We start from the raw sequence: 17,574 nt of genomic DNA on the forward strand, positions 1-17,574 counted from the left end.
GACCAAAAAACGCCGACCTCTTACCGGGGGAACTGCCACTCATAAAAACCTCTCCACAACCCACAAATATTAATACTAACATCACTATCACTGTTCTCATAAAAGTCGCACTCGGGGTTGTTCCTCAAAAAGCAAAAACCTTTAAACTTACTCGAATCCTCTCCAATCCGCGTCTATCCGTCTCCATGAACTTCAAAACCATCGAGTTCTGAGGACTGCTCGCGGGAGCGTCTATTAACCATAGAGATATAAGCTACCTAGTATCTCATAGGCCAACAATCCCTACCATGTTAACCCGATTGGCCCAAAAACACTCTTATAATTTGTCAAAGATCGAAAGCATTATCTGCGCCATTCTTCAAGCCGTCACCTAGGTGATCATAAATGCTTTCAACAAACTTTATTAGCTCACATAGACATTCATGAGTCAAAACGATAAAGCGTGGAACGAAAATAACGGCAACCTGGGTTTGATGGCAGATCCTGCCGGCAACTGGAAACTGGTGGCCCTGGAAGGTCAGACTAGGAAGGTTTAGAGGCTGCTGCAGGGGGGTTTTGGTGGACTGGCCCGCCTGCTGCCCCCCAGACTCACAACGCTGGGTCCCACGGCCCAACCACGCAGAGGCTGGGTAGCTTACGCAGCCCTGTGTCTCTGGGTGGAACGTGGTGGGGCATCCCTTCTGTAATCACTAAAGGGACGAAAGGCAGACTGCATGGGGCGAAAAGTTGTTGAGATGCCCAAGGATCTGGCCCTAGCCCTAGAGTCCTTGAAACGATCGAGTGCGTTGTCCGCTTTGTCACCAAATAGGCCACGTCCATCAAAGGGCATGTCTAAAAGGGCATAGCGCATCAGTGCTACCGATGTGGAAACCGTTCTCCCAAGCGAGTCTGTGGTATTCAGCCCACACCGGATGGTGAACTTTGCTGCATCGCGACCCTCAGCAACAGCGCGGGTGAGCACGGCCCGGGCCTCTTCTGAGCACTGCGGCAACACTTGCGCAACCGTGTGTGTGTAACGACCCAAGAGACATGCAGTGTTCACCCACCGTAGTCCTAAGCTGGTGGAAGAAAACATCTTCTTCCCAAGATGGTCCAGCTTCTTGGATTCCCTATCTGGGGGAGCAGTAGGTAATGCACCCTTTGAGGATGAGGCTAGGACCACCAAGCTCTCAGGAGTAGGCTGTTGGGAGAGGAAAAAGGGGTCACCCGATCTGGGCGGTGGCGTCGGGCAATCATCTTGTCCACAGGAGCCCCTGTGCTGGGCTTGGACCAAGTACTCAGAAGGATGTCAGTGAGGGCCTCATTAAAAGGCAGGAGGGGCATCTGAAAGGCTGCTGCCGGCTGAAGCACCTCAGACAGGAGGTTAGTCCTGACAGCCACCATAGGAAGCTCGAGGCCCAAGGCCTCAACCGCCCTACGCAACACTACAGCATAGGAGGCTCCTGCCTCCATAGCCACTGTAGCAGGAGAAAGCATACCAATGTCTGGGAAGGTATCCAGACCACTGACATCACCCAACTCCTCTCGTCAGTCCAGCTCCTCATGTTGGTCTGTTAGAGGGTCAACAGACCCCTCCCAGTCCTTCTCACCCTCCTCTGGCTGCCACTCAGGGCAGCATAGAACACCAGGAATGAACAGCAGTGCAAAATTACCCTCCGGCATCGGTACTGACATCAGTCGACATAGGTCCGGCACGGTGTCCACGTTGGGGCTGAGGTTGGGGTCATCGCTGGTTGGGGGCACAACCGGTGTAGGGGGAGTCGCCACTGGAAACAGCGCCGGGGAAGGTACTGTAAGGTTGACCGGCACCGATCCAGATCCAGCACGGGATCCTCAGGGACCCTGCGGTGCCAGAGCCACCGGCATCGAAGACCTAGAACCTCCAACCGAGTTTGTGGTGCCCAAAGGTGCAGCTGCATAGTCGGGCTGCCTAAAGATGGTGTGCAGAGCTTCGTAAAATTGACGAAGCTGGACAGGGGATGCTCCAGCTCCGGGAAAGGAGGGAAGCGCAGAGCCGCCCCAGCGGGCTTTGTGGTAGAAGCCGGCAGTCAGAGCACGACTTCGGGTCGTGGTCGTGCTCCAGGCACCGAAGGCACACGAGGTGCGGATCGGTAACCAACATCAACTAGTCACAGGAGTCACTGGGCTCAATGGTTAGAGCGGCAGACCCTGATGCAGAGGTCTAGCCCGGGACCAGGGTTCAATTCCCCGCCTCGGCGGGTCTTGGGCTCAAAAAATTCCACGGACCTGATCATTCTCGCCTCGGTGTCTATTCCAATCATGGAGTCCCACTATGCACCTCTGGGCAATAGCTTGCTTAATCTCCACAACGGCCCCCACAACGCTAAGGATGCCTGGCCTCCACCTTGGGGGTGCCAAGGAGTGGACACCTCACAGGGAAAGCCAGGATGGGTTCCTCAGCGGTATTCGTACAAGCGCCTTGAGACCCTTGCGGGTGAGTAGTGCGCTATACAAGTATCAATTTACATTGACTGGGCTTGAAACCGGGCTGATGGCTGGACATTCCTTGTGCACCAGGAGTCGAAGACTCAAAAGACGTTGACAAAAAGTCAAAAAAAGTTAGTCAAAAAGCGACTAAGGGGCAAGGTCTCTCCGGATCTGGACTGGCTGCTGCGGAAAAAGAAAGAACTGACATCAGCGCTGCTGTATATATACATGCTGTATACCTGATGGGCGAGGGGCGCCTCCTTATAAGATGGCTGTACAGGGGCGCCCGGGTACACACATGGACCTCCCTTACGACTCTTAGAGAAAAGTGGTCCAGAGATCTTGGAAAGGACCTAACGGACAAGGACTGGTCCTCTCTCCTGGAAAACCCTAGGAAGGCGTCTCGTAATGCCAATTTTAAGTTAATACAATATATGATTCTCCACAGGGCCTACCTCACCCGCACCATCTCAATTGCATATACCCCAACATGTGTTTGTTGCCCCAGATGCCAGGCAGAGGAGGCAGACATTTTGCATATGTTATGTGTCAGGAGGTGATCCTTGCGCCTACTTAGGACTCGGACTACATCTCCCAGCATGCTCCCTATCTTGGGGAGGAGCTTAACCTATATAGGTCATCCAGTGCGCACCTCCTGTGCGCGTAATACTGTCTGTTCTGGGAGACAAGCTGGTTTGTTTGTCTTCGGTCTTCACGCCTTGGATTTGTTCCCGTCTGGTTTAGAAGCCTGGCTTGGGCTTCTGTTTATCCCTGTTCCTGGGTCAGCTTATTTGCGGGTCTGCGTTGTTGCTGCAGTAAAGTGGCAACCCGCATATACATGCTGATCCGCCTTCAGCGCTAGGACTCTCGTTTTCAGAGCCGCGCTGTATGCGCTTTACCTCGGACCCTTTCCAGGTTCCTCTCACGCTGAAGGAAGCGTTCGAGAGTGGAACCGGCTCCCTGGAGTATTTGTTCAGTGTTGGAAGCGGACTTGGGTTTCCTGGTCTTCTTCCCGCGGACATTAGCGAGAAGTAGAGGACGACTGAGCTGAAGCGAGCGCAGGTAGGCGCTAACTGCCTTTCCCTCTGGCGCTGCCTTGTTTATACGAGACTTTGGTTGGTACTCACTTTGGATTTACATGAGGGATTTAAAGACCTGGATTTTACTCGCGCTATTGTCGGGCGCTGGGAGTATTTGCTCTTTTGAATTCTTTATTGACTCTGAGTTTCTTGTTTTGTACGCAAACGCTGGGTTTATTCTGGAACTACTCAGATCCTGATACTTCTAAGTTTCATTCAGTCCTATCATGGGGATATTTCCTTTGTTTGTTTGGAGTGAATCCTTTTTGGTTGCAGTGAATGTTTATTCATGGTATGTATGGGCATTCACTGAGTGTTGGGTGGATTGACGTTGCACTCATGAGATTAATGTGGTGTGCCTTCTTGTGTTATAGATTTATCGTCTAGTGGTCTTGGAGAGAAGTATCTCTATTGACGAGTAGAATTGGTTCTTGGCTTCGGCAGTTAGACCACAGGTATTAGTATAGCCTTAGCGAGACAATTTGAGTGTAGACTGTTTAAACTGTGTATTTACACTGTGTTCTTCTTTTTAGGTAACCCCCTCCCAGCGGTTCCGGCTCATCCCTTCTATTTTTTCCCTCACCTGATTGCCTCATTACTCTGTGTTCATCCAGAGTTGGGGACATCGGGAGGTGGACCCCTTTGTGCATCATATCGAATCCGGGAAGCAAACGAGGATCTGACAGAATTACGCGCCCACGATATATATCGCTTCCTGGGTTTTGTATGTGGCGCACAAATGGCGTCTTTAGATGACGTTTTGCAGGCTTTAGTGTTGGTTCAACAGGAACTGGCTGCCTCTAAGGCAGAAACAGCAGCTCTTCGAGAAAGAGTAGACCGACAGTCCCGTAACCCATTCGATGCCTCACCCGCAACGTCACAGATACAGGTGAACGTACCACCTCCAATTCCACTGGCTAGTCCTGAAAGGTTTTCAGGGGATCCCTTGAAGGTCCAGACTTTTTTAACACAAATCATGCTTCACTTTTCGTGTAAGCCGGCCTCTTTCCCAACTAATCATTCCAGGGTCGCTTTTGCCATATCATATGTGACTGGCGATGCTGCCAATTGGGCGGTTCCGTTGGTTAAATACGACGACTCTCTCCTTACGGATTGGGACTCATTTCGATGTGAGTTTGAAAGGGTTTTCGACAGGAGAGCCACAACGTTGTCTGCTGATCGTGAATTGTTACAACTTAGACAGGGGAAGCAGGATTTAGTTACTTATTTAACTAAATTCAATCGTTTGATAGCAGAGACAGCGTGGCCTGAAGACAAGAGGATGTCTTTATACTACCAGGGGTTGGGAGATGAGATGAAAGATGTCCTTGCCCAGATCGATCCACAGCCTACTACTTGTACTGATTTAATGAATCTCACGCTCCGCCTGGATCACAGGTTAGCAGAAAGGCGGGGGGAAAGGTCTTACGCTTCTACGGAAAAAACAGAGAAGGGAAACAAAGGTGCTACTTCTTCCTCGGAATCTCACTCAGAGCCCATGGAGGTGGGGGCTATAAGGGCTCCCTTGTCTAGAACAGAGAGAGAGAATCGTAGAATAATGGGTCTATGTATGTACTGTGGGAAGAAACGCCATTATGTGAAGGACTGTCCCACGAAACCAAAAATAATAGGCAAGTTCGGTTTTACTAAGAAAGTGGCGGTTGCTACCGTTCCTATCCCAATTCAGGACCCAAAGGAGACATTGGAGTACAAGTTAGGACCCCCCTCTATAGGAACCCCTTCTCCGGGGTTGCAATTGCCTTCTTTGGCGGGAGGCACAGAAGCCACTGCTGTAACACACATAGTTCTCCCCATGCTCCTCACGGACCGGTTGCAAACGCATCAAGTTGGGGTTATGGTGGACTCTGGTGCCACGGGGAATTTCATCGACAGTGGGTTAGTCCAAAGATTAGAACTGAAGCGCATACCCAAAGGTACACCAGAAATGGTGTTGGCAGTGGATGGGAAGCCCCAGAAATCTGGTCCTATCACGGAGATGACAGAGGAATTGGAGTTGGTTAGACAGGGGGAACATTCAAATCATATTGAAAGAATCACATTGAATATCATAGAGGCACCACAGTATGAAATTATCTTGGGTATGCCTTGGTTGTGGTATCATAACCCCACGGTTGATTGGACTGAGAAGAGTGTGTATTTTTATTCTGAGATATGTAAGAACACTTGCAATCAGTCGTCTGTTACACCTGCTTTGGCTCTGTCACATAGTTATCAGGTAGCGACTGCGGCTGAGAAAGACATGGAGATCCCACCTGAGTATGCCCAGTTCAGAGAGGTGTTTATTGAGAGTAAGGCGGAGTCTCTTCCACCACACCGCAGTTATGATTGTCAAATAGACCTCATACCGGGGGCGGTGTTGCCTTCCTGTCGAGTATATGCTCTATCCGAACCTGAAACACAACATCTACAAGAGGATCTAGAGCATTATGTAAGAATAGGGTTCATTCGACCATCCCGGTTGCCGGCGGCTTCCCCTTTATTCTTCATAAAGAAAGCCAATGGGGACTTGAGGACCTGTATCGATTTCAGGGTACTGAACAAGAATACTGTCAGGAACAGATACCCTCTTCCACTCATCCCCGTTTTTCTAGATCAAGTGCGGGAGGCAGTCATTTACACCCGACTTGATTTGAGAGGGGCCTACCACCTTGTAAGGATGAGAGAGGGGGATGAGTGGAAGACGGCTTTTAAAACACGCTACGGACTGTTCGAGTATCTCGTAATGCCGTTTGGGCTAAGTAACGCCCCTGCGGCGTTTCAGTTCTTTGTGAATGACGTCCTGAAGGATTATGTAGATAAATTCGTGGTCGTTTACATAGACGACATTCTGATTTACTCGAACAGTCCGGAAGTGCATGTTCGGCATGTGTCTCTCATACTACAGAGGTTGTTGGAACATGGTTTGTTTTGCAAATTAACCAAGTGTGAGTTTCATGTGCATGAGGTTGAATTCCTGGGTGTGATTCTAAGTCCATCAGGGTTGAGCATGTCTGACAGGAAGGTGTTGGCAGTGCAGGAATGGCCTACTCCAAAGAATGTGAGAGATGTGCAGTGTTTCCTAGGGTTCTCCAATTACTACAGGAGATTCATTGCTCATTTCTCCCAGCTTGTTTCTCCCTTAACTCGGTTGTTGAGGAAAGGTAACGCTTTTTGTTGGACTATGGAGGCCATGACGCCTTCATGTATCTCAAACAAGCCTTTACCTCAGCGCCTATACTGCAACATCCTCAAAGTGAAGTGCCTTACATTGTGGAGGCGGATGCTTCTGACATAGCAGTGGGGGCTGTTCTGTCTCAACGAGACCGTCACACTGGACAATAGCATCCCATAGCCTTTTTATCGAAGAAATTGAGTTCCGCTGAGCTCAATTACACGGTGCCGGAGAAAGAACTATTGGCCATCAAGAAGGCGTTTCAGGAGTGGAGACATTATCTCTGGGGAGCAAAACATCCGATCACTGTGTACACCGATCATCGGAACTTGCAATATATGAAAACCGCCAGGCACCTCTCCCAACAGCAAATGAGATGGATGCTGTTTTTTGCTGAGTTCGATTTTGTAGTCACGTTTAGACCAGGGTCTGATAATCGGAAAGCTGATTCCTTGTCAAGACAAGAAGACATCCATGAAACCAGACAAAGCAGTCCTGAATCCATCATTTCACCTGAGAAAGTGTTGTGTGTCATCACAATTGAGAATTTTCTGGACAAGGTTCAGAAGCATCAGGATGAGGAGTGGTGGAAGAAGTGGGCAAGTCAGGCTCCTCACCGAACCCTTAAGCATGGAATCCCTTTCTATCAAAACCGGCTGTATTTGCCATCCTTGGAACTTCGCCTCCAGGCGTTCAACTGGTGTCATGACTCTGTTTTGGCCGGTCATTCGGGATGTACCAAGGCGCTCAGCTTGATACAAAGACAGTTCTGGTGGGAACTCATGGACAAGGATGTGGGTCTATGGATCAAACAATGTGATGTATTGTATGTATTGTAATGTAAGTATTGTAATGTGAGCTTCAGAAAGGGCTTACAGACCTGGCTCTTCTCAAACTCTCATTAGCTCTTCCTCCTGCCCCAATTTCAATCTCAGCGCCAGGAAACCTCCGGTGTCAGTGCGCTTTATAAATGCAGCTTAACATGTATGTGCAAGAGCAAAGAACGAGCAAACCAAAGCTAAAGGTGAGTTGGTAACCATGCCAAACCCATCACAGCCGTGGCACACCATAAGCATGGACTTCGTTGTAGGTCTACCAAAGGATCAGGGTTGTGATGCCATCATGGTTGTGGTAGACAGCCTCACTAAGATGGGCCATTTCATACCATGCAAGAACCTCCCCACCGCGGGTCAGACCGCCCAACTGTTGTTAACCCATGTGATCAGACTGCATGGACTCCCAAGGGTTATCATCTCGGATAGGGGACTGCAGTTCATCGCTCGTTTCTGGAAGACGTGGTGCAGAGCGCTTCAGATAGAAGCAGCAACATCGACCAGCTTTCATCCGCAGACGGATGGTCAGACGGAGAGGCTGAATCAAACTCTAAAGACCTATCTGAGGTGCTATGCGAAGGAGGCCAGTGAATCCTGGGTTTCGCTGTTATGGTTGGCAGAACTGTCGTATAACAACGCCTGGCACAGCTCTATCAAGGAGTCACCTTTCAGGGCCAATCATGGATTCCATGCTCAAGTCCTGCCCTTGACTATACCTTGTGATGTGACGGAACAACCTGCCGTAGCATCTCGACTGAAAACTCTGATGGAGTTGCATCATAAGATCCAAAGAAATCTTGTCCGTGCTAAGATTCAGTATAAGTCCTGGGCTGATCGCCGTCGGCAGGTGGGTCCCACTTATGCTGTGGGTGATCGAGTGTGGTTGTCCACCAGGAACATCCGTTTTCGTTTCCACAGCATTTTTCATCCCAGGTTCATTGGCCCTTATGAGGTGATTCGTCCAGTTGGGTCTGTTGTCTATAGGCTGAAGCTGCCTGCTTCTCTGCGTATCCATCCGGTTTTTCACTGTAGCTTGTTGAAGCCTGCGGGGCGATCCAAGAGAGCGGCTGTGCCTCTGGTGGTCCGTGATGGTCAGTTGGAGTACGAGGTGCGAAGAGTTTTGGACTCCAAATACCGACGTGGGAAGTTGTGGTATCTCATTGCCTGGAAGGGCTATTCGGCGGAGGATGACTCTTGGGAACCTTCTGCGAACGTCCATGCTCCCAGGGCGGTGCGGGAGTTCCACGCAGCTCACCCGGATAAGCCTGGTTCTAGGAGGCGCTTGGGAGGGGGACATACTGTCAGGAGGTGATCCTTGCGCCTACTTAGGACTCGGACTACATCTCCCAGCATGCTCCCTATCTTGGGGAGGAGCTTAACCTATATAGGTCATCCAGTGTGCACCTCCTGTGCGCGTAATACTGTCTGTTCTGGGAGACAAGCTGGTTTGTTTGTCTTTGGTCTTCACGCTTTGGATTTGTTCCCGTCTGGTTTAGAAGCCTGGCTTGGGCTTCTGTTTGTCCCTGTTCCTGGGTCAGCTTATTTGCGGGTCTGCGTTGTTGCTGCAGTAAAGTGGCAACCCGCATATACATGCTGATCCGCCTTCAGCGCTAGGACTCTCGTTTTCAGAGCCGCGCTGTATGCGCTTTACCTCGGACCCTTTCCAGGTTCCTCTCACGCTGAAGGAAGCGTTCGAGAGTGGAACCGGCTCCCTGGAGTATTTGTTCAGTGTTGGAAGCGGACTTGGGTTTCCTGGTCTTCTTCCCGCGGACATTAGCGAGAAGTAGAGGACGACTGAGCTGAAGCGAGCGCAGGTAGGCGCTAACTGCCTTTCCCTCTGGCGCTGCCTTGTTTATACAAGACTTTGGTTGGTACTCACTTTGGATTTACATGAGGGATTTAAAGACCTGGATTTTACTCGCGCTATTGTCGGGCGCTGGGAGTATTTGCTCTTTTGAATTCTTTATTGACTCTGAGTTTCTTGTTTTGTACGCAAACGCTGGGTTTATTCTGGAACTACTCAGATCCTGATACTTCTAAGTTTCATTCAGTCCTATCGTGGGGATATTTCCTTTGTTTGTTTGGAGTGAATCCTTTTTGGTTGCAGTGAATGTCTATTCATGGTATGTATGGGCATTCACTGAGTGTTGGGTGGATTGACGTTGCACTCATGAGATTAATGTGGTGTGCCTTCTTGTGTTATAGATCTATCGTCTAGTGGTCTTGGAGAGAAGTATCTCTATTGACGAGTAGAATTGGTTCTTGGATTCGGCAGTTAGACCACAAGTATTAGTATAGTCTTAGCGAGACAATTTGAGTGTAGACTGTTTAAACTGTGTATTTACACTGTGTTCTTCTTTTTAGGTGTCCCCCTCCCAGCGGTTCCGGCTCATCCCTTCTATTTTTTCCCTCACCTGATTGCCTCATAACTCTGTGTTCATCCAGAGTTGGGGACATCGGGAGGTGGACCCCTTTGTGCATCATATCGAATCCGGGAAGCAAACGAGGATCTGACATTATGGACGTGCCCACGCCTCAGAGTGTTTTGGTCCTCGGCCGCACACATTATAGGAAATATCACAGGAATCCCCAACTGGGACACAGTATGTCATTGCATACTAGGAATATACCGTTGCCCTAAGTCACGGAAGGTGCAACTCCGTTTCGCTGATATGGCCCTACTCATATCAAAGCGCTCCATTACAATGAGGTGGAAATCGGCACTTCCCCCAACAGTATTCACTTGGCATGGAGAGATGGCTCGATGGGGTGGAGCAGAAAGTGCAATCATTACACGGGAGGAATATCGTGGGTTGCGGAAAATACCCAGTTCCATGGAATGGCACCTGATGCTGGAGACTTTTAAGTCCACCGATCCCCTTACGCCACACCGTGCTTAGTGCAAAGCACCCCCTTGCCCCAGTATGAGGCAGTGATAGTCTTCCTCTCCCCCTTGCTTGATGCTGGGCCTGTAAATTTGAGCGACATCCCTAAGTCAGTGATCGCCACGTGACGTACATATGAGAACAAGGCAGAATACTGGGTCCGAATCATCTCAACTAGGGGTGAGCCAGACTAGAGGGAGGGGGTGGGTTGTTTAAAAATGTTCTGTTTTTATTTGATTTTTGTCGGACAACATACAACTGAAACATCTGATGCAATTGGTCGATCCTAAAAATATCAATACCCCAAATGGGGTATTACCTGAACCTTGGATGTAAAATGTAAGATAATTATGTTCTCGCCCATTATACTTACGTTATAAAAGTAATGTACCAATTGCAGCGGCACTTAAGCAAGGTGAAACTTTACATAAAATCAATAAAGTATGTTTTAAAAAAATGTTGATTAAACCGCATTCTGTATATCATAATGAAAAGTTTCAGAATTACATTTCATGAGTAATAATACAAGATATAGTACAATCTCTAAATAAACTTAGTAATAATGTATTTAACCACAAAAAAGTGATTATATTAAATAATACTACCACTGTAGCTTTTGGTATCCGTTTCTTTTTCTCTGCTCTTTCTTTCTCTTCAATTTCCATGTTCTCTTTCTCTATTAGAGAAATCAGGGTGTTACAGCGTCTCTGGAGCTCCTAATAAACATAAACAAAAACAATTAAGGAACGCTCAAGAATGTGCCTATAACTTTCCAGCACAGCGACATTTTTTCAAAGTGTTACATTAATTCTATCACAAAAGCTTCCTTTTAAGCATGCTGTTGAACATTGGCTATAGCAGGAAAACCTTTCCACAGCCCTACTAATCACCTTTCAGCTTGCAAAAAAATACTTCAATTTTCCTATAGGCTATTTTTATTTAGAAAATAACAGGATGCTAGGTTCCTTAAGTATCATCACGCCTGGTTCTCAAATATTTAATGTCATGTGTGTCATTAAAACAGACTTTCTGCATGACAAAGAGTATGCTAGAATCCTGGAAACCCCAGCAGAATAGGAGTTCCAGACTTTGGCTATGATGAAAAGGAGACGATTGACTCCTGGTCCAAACTACACGCTGAAAAAACAGTCATACACCTTCCGCTGAAAAACACCGTCCTCTAACAAAATCAATTGCACCGACAAGTTTCAGTGCATCCTTCAACTTCAGTTGAAAGTGTGGAAATTCTCGATGTGAACATTGATTGAAGATTAAATATGACTGCAGCCACTAAAATGGCAAGAAGTTGCTCTTTTATACATACTTACTAAAGGAAGAGAATACGTCATAATCTTCAATGCCTTGCTATCATCCCAGGGAGACAATTGTAACAGTTTGCTGACATCTTCAATAACTGCATTGCAAAGATTCCAGGTCATGTCGCTGATAGGCTTGTGTTGGCAAGGAAAAGTCCTCTACATGGTTGGAGACGTGTACCCCGGCATTGAGTGCCCAACTGTACTGTGGTCTGGGTCCCAAATGTAGATTTTTTTGTCACAGGCGAAGACAGATCATGCATGTTAACCTGACATATGCATGTCGTACAAGTTACTACTTGTGTAACGATATATCTGTAGGAGACATTAGTTAGTGATAGAGTCCTTACCTTAGAATATCCCTAGGCGTCAGACTGGATCCGGAAGGTTTTCGGTCAGTAGTACCCCTGCGTGTCGGAAGGTGGCGTTGTGCGGGTCCGCGGCCGTCGCTGGCGTCGTATGCACGGAGATGACATCACGTGGACTACTTAGGCGCCACCCATGCGCGCTGACATCAGTTCTGTACACGACTTTCCGCGCCAGGAACACAGAGCCATGCAAGAAACTGAACACTGGTGCCATGAAACTAGGGCCCTAAAAGGGATGACCTTAACCCTAGAAATCAGTACAAAGAATGGGGAGAATGGGTGGGGCTGTAAGGAATCTATCACTAACTAATGTCTCTTACAGATATAGTGTTACACAAGTAGTAACTTGTGCATCTGAAAGAGACACATTAGTGATAGATTCCTTACCTTAGAATAGATACACCAGCAATACCAACCCCGTGGAGGGCCTGCGAACAAGGGGTTGGGGAAAGTCACGGAGAACAGAAAGAACAAAGAAGCCGTCTCTCCGGACTTGACTGTCAAGGCAGTAATGCTTGGTAAACGTGTGCAATGAGGCCAACATAGCTGCCTGACAAATGTCCTGCAAGGGAACGCCGCGTCCCAAGGCAGTAGTGGCTGCAGTTGACCTGGTAGAATGGCCACGCAGCCCCACAGGAAGCTTCTTCTTAGCCAACGAGTAACATGCTTTGATGCACAGAACGACCCACCGAGAGATGGTCCATTTGTGCCCGGCCCGACGTTTTTTGGCGCCCACGTAGCCAACAAAGAGCTGGTCATCCACCCGGAACTGTTGTGTGCTCTTCAGATAGAATGAGAATGCACGTTTTGGGTCCAGAAGGTGGAGCCTCTCTTCCTCTTTTGAAGGGTGCAGAGGAGGAAAGAAGGAGGGCAAAATGATGGTAGCCCGATGTGGAAGGGCGTGACAACCTTTGGCAGGAAAGAAGGACAGGTCCTTAAAACCACCTTGTCCGGATGAACAGAAAGGAGAGGAGGTTTAGGAGAAAGAGCCTGGAGCTGATTCACTCTTCTGGCAGAGATGATAGCTACCAGGAAAGCCGTCATGAGAATAAGAAGCCCCAAGGGACAGTTATGAAGGGGCTCAGAGGGAGCACACATCAGATAGGACAAGACAAGATTTAAGTCCCATTGAGGCATTATGAAAGGCACAGGAGGAAACGTGTCTGTAATGCCTTTGAGGAAGCGATGAACAACAAGGGACTTAAAAAGAGAAGGCTGATCTGTAAGTCGTAGAAAGGCGGACATGGCTGAAAAATAACCTTTGATAGTGCCCAGAGCAGAGCCCTGTTGGGCCAAAGAGAGATGGAACGGAAGAACCTCGGAAAGAGGGGCAGAGAGGGGATCCACAGCCTTTGCTGTGTACCATGCCACAAATTTGTTCCACCTGCAGGCGTATACCGTTTTAGTGGAAGGACGCCTGGCTGCCAGAATGACATCACAGACTTCAGGACGAAGGTCGAAAGCTGTCAACTGTTGCCACTCAATCTCCACGCATGAAGGTGGAGGCTGGACAGATCCGGGTGGAGGACCGTCCCCTGCTGCTGCGACAGAAGATCCTCCTAAAGAGGCAGTCGGATCAGGGGATCGATCGCCATGCTGAGTAGCTCGAGATACCAGTATCTTCGTGCCCAATCCGAAGCCACACGGATAACTTGGTCCCGGTCCCGAATCTTCTTCAGCACTCTGGGCAGAAGTCGTATAGGTGGAAAGGCGTACAACAGACAACAGCTCCACTAGCGACAAAAAGCGTCGCCGAGTGAGTGCTGCCTTGGAAATTCCAACGCGCAGAACTGATGACATTGCGTGTTCTCTTCGGTGGCGAATAGATCTAACCAAGGCTCTCCCCACTGCAGCAAGAGACCTTGCGCCACATCCGAGTTCAGATGCTATTCGTGATCCATCATGCACTGGCGGCTGAGTTCGTCCGCCCTAGTGTTTAGAGAACCTGTCAGGTGTTGAACCACCAAGATAATGCCTTGATGTTCATGCCATGTCCAGAGGCGCAGAGCCTCCTGACATAGGGTTCACAACCCCACCCCAACCTGTTTGTCGCAATACCACATGGCTGTGGTGTTGTCCGTGAACACCTGCACTACACTTCCCCAGAGGGAAGGAATGCTTTCAGTGCAAGTCGGTTCGCACAAAGCTCCATAAGGTTGATATGGAGCCGGGACTCCGCCAGAGAACAAAGGCCTTTGTTCTACGCCTCTCCCAAGTGGCCGCCCCAACCCAGGAGGGACGCATCCGTCACCACTGTGTGCTCCGGTTGGGCGAGGATCTGCCATTGACCCAATCGCGATTTGTGAACCACCACTGCAGTTGTCGTGCAATGCCCTCCGAGATCTGGACATGGTCGGACAGGTTGCCCTGATGTTGTGCCCACTGGAACTTTAGGTCCCACTGCAGAGCCCGCATATGTCATCTGGCATGTTGCACTAGCAGGATGCAGGAGGCCATCAGGCCCAGGAACCGGAGGGTCATCCTGACTGAAACCCAGGATAGAGGCTGAAAGATCGGAATTATAGCCTGAATATCCAGGACTCGCAGCTCGGGAGGATAAACCCGAAACAGCATCGAATCCAAAACTGCTCCGATGAAGGGGAACTTCTGAGAGGGACTGAGGTGCGACTTCGGCACGTTGATTGAGAACTCCAGCCAATGCAGGAGGTCGGGCGTAGTCTGGAGGTGGGAAACGACTGCCTGGGTCGAGCCCGCCTTCAACAGCCAGTTGTCGAGATTGGGGAAGACTGAAACCCCTGATCTGCGCAGAAGAGTTGCGACTACCGCCATCACTACTGTGAACATCCGAGGGGCACTGGTAACCCGAAGGGGAGCACGACAAACTGAAAATGCTCTCGGCCCATCGTGAACCGCAGGTAAGGCTGGTGGGCCGGCAGGACGGTGATATGAAAATATGCTTCCTGCAAGTCCAACGCTACCATCCATTCTCCAGGGTCGAGGGCAGCCAAGACCTGAGCCAGAGTCAACATCTTGAACTTCTCCTTCTGGAGGAAGGGATTGAAGTTCCTGAGGTCCAAGATGGGGCGCAAGCCCCCTTTCTCTTTTTGGGGACCAGAAAGTAGTGGGAATTACAACCACGTCCTACTTCTGGCCCAGGAACGCGCTCGATGGCCCCCTTGGGCAAGAGAGCTGTGACTTCTTGTTGGAGATGCGCAAAGTGATCCCTCGACACGTGGTGAAACTGAGGTGGCATGGCTGGGGGGACAGACTCGAAGGGGAGGGAGTAGCCCCTTTGGCTGATTTGCAGCGTCCACCTGTCCGAGGTGACAGAACGCTAGTAGGGGAGGTGATGTTGAATCCTGCTGCCCACTGGCATGGGGTGCACCCCAAAGCTCAGACTAGGAAGGCTTTGAGGGAGATGCTGCAGGAGCGGAGGTGGACTGACCCGCAATCTGGCCCCCTGTGCCGCCGCCGCGGCCACCACATCCACGGCCGCGCTGAGGTTGTTCTGGCCAGGCTTCAGTCTGAACGAACATGTCCACAAAAGGAACGAAAAGCAGACGTGGCCGGGCATGTGGTGGAGAGACTCAAAGACTTGGCCATAGCCCGAGAGTCCTTAAAATGCTCCAGTGCACTGCCTGCCTTATCGCCACACAGGCGAGTACCATCAAAGGGCATGTCCATGAGGGAACTCTGAACATCCCCTGAAATCCCCGTGGACCGCAGCCAGGCGTGACGATGGAGGGCCACTGTCGTGGAGATCACCCTACCCAGAGAGTCTGCTGTATCCAGCCCACACCGGATGGCGAACTTTGCAGCGTCTTTCCCCTCAGCACCAGCTTGGGAAAGTACTGCCTTGAACCTCCTCCGGACACTGGGGCAGCATCTGTGCCACTGTGTCGCACACAGCGTGAGAGTAGCAGCCCAAGCTGGCAGGGGAAAATAATTTCTTGCCAAACTGCTCTAGCTTCTTTGATTCCTTATCCGGCTGGGTGGTAGGGAATGCGCTTTGGGAAGTGGAGGCCTGGATGACGAGGCTCTGCGGAGTTGGGTGGTTTGTCAAAAAGGCAGGGTCACCCGGTGCCGGGCGATGACGCCTGGCCACGTTCTTATCCACAGGAACCCCTGTTGCTGGTCTAGACCAGGTGTCCATCAAAACATCTGTTAATGCCTCATTGAACGGAAGCAGAGGCTCCATAGAGCTTGCCGCCGGTGGAAGAACTTCAGTGAGGAGGTTGGTCTTGAGAGTGACAGTAGGCAGATTAAGGTCAAGGGCCTCAGCTGCACTACGGAGCACCACAGTATATGTAATGCCCTCCTCCAGGACAGCAGGAGGAGACAGAAAACCAGGCTCAGAGGAGAGGTCAAGACCACCTGCATTCTCCAACTCCTCCGTCCACTCCTGTTCAGACTCACACCGCAGTGCAAGAGGGTCCTCAGACCCCTCCCAGTCATTCCCCTGCTCCACTGCCCGTGGCACGGGCTGCTGCGATGGGGGAGGGACAGGGGAATACAAATGCTCCAAAAGCACCGGGAATGGTGCCAGTCGGCGCCGATCCGTCTCCATGTCCCAATTAGGGGTCCAACCTGGAGCAAAATTCTCTGGAAACCCAGACACGGGTGGAGGTGGAACGAACAGGACCCATTGGGGCGCCGGAAACGGAGCCGCGGGAAACGCCGGGGCCGAGGAGGAGGGTGGCGTTGGACCCTGCGGCGCCGGGGCCGGAGCCGCCGCAGAGGACCTCGCTGCGCCAGAGCCGCCGGTAGTGGAGCCAACAGCAATGAAGGGCCCTCAGCTGGGACCGCGGGGCCGAAGGCGCGCTGGCGGGAGCCCGAGGCCTGAAAAAGCTGTCCATGGCAGCAAGAAAATCTTGCACCTGGGTCAGAGTCGCTGACGGACCCGGATAAGATCGGTAGGCCGCGGGACTCACAGGCTCCAACGGAGCCTCGGGGGAAGTACCCCTGGCCCCCTCGTCCAGAGACGGGGGATGTCGAAGAGCGCAAACGATTCTTAAGCTTTTTCTTATGACGTCTCTTATCCGATTCAGAGTGTGAAGACTTCGACCCCGAGGAGCGATGGTGATGGCTCCACGGTCGGTCCCTCGAGTGACCCCTGGACCTCGAACGACGCGAAGACAACTGCCTGGGCTCCAGCAGCTTTCGGGACCACTCCCGCAAAGCCTTCGGAGCCATGGCCAGACAGTTGGAACATGACCGGGGGTCATGGTCGCGCTCCAGACAGTAGAGACATACGGCATGGGGATCGGCCACCGACATCGTACGGCAACAGGCCCCGCAGGATTTAAACCCAGGCATCCCTATGTGGCACCAGGAGGCAAAGACTTAAAAGAAGTAGAGACAAAAGTCTCAAAAAAGTTAGTCAAAAAGTGACTAGGGTACGTGCTCTAACTGGAACTGCGCTTGCTGGCGCGGAAAAAGGAAGAACTGACGTCAGCGCGCATGGGTGGTGCCTAAGTAGTCTCCGTGATGTCATCTCGGCACATACGACGCC

General features: G+C 50.5%; 1 protein-coding gene across 4 annotated transcripts in view; it reads right to left on the reverse strand.

Moving 5' to 3' along the window:
* Positions 1-17,574, reverse strand: part of SMARCA1 (SNF2 related chromatin remodeling ATPase 1) — a 2,556,005-nt gene that overhangs the window by 39,780 nt on the left and 2,498,651 nt on the right. For all 4 annotated transcript variants that reach the window (XM_078688758.1, XM_078688761.1, XM_078688757.1 and 1 more), the window contains one exon: positions 11,023-11,133. In XM_078688758.1, coding sequence (XP_078544884.1) covers positions 11,023-11,133 — 111 coding nt within the window. The remainder of the gene's footprint in view (positions 1-11,022; positions 11,134-17,574) is intronic.

The sequence above is a fragment of the Lissotriton helveticus genome, chromosome 4_1, assembly GCF_964261635.1.
Source record: "Lissotriton helveticus chromosome 4_1, aLisHel1.1, whole genome shotgun sequence".
Classification (NCBI taxonomy): domain Eukaryota; kingdom Metazoa; phylum Chordata; class Amphibia; order Caudata; family Salamandridae; genus Lissotriton; species Lissotriton helveticus.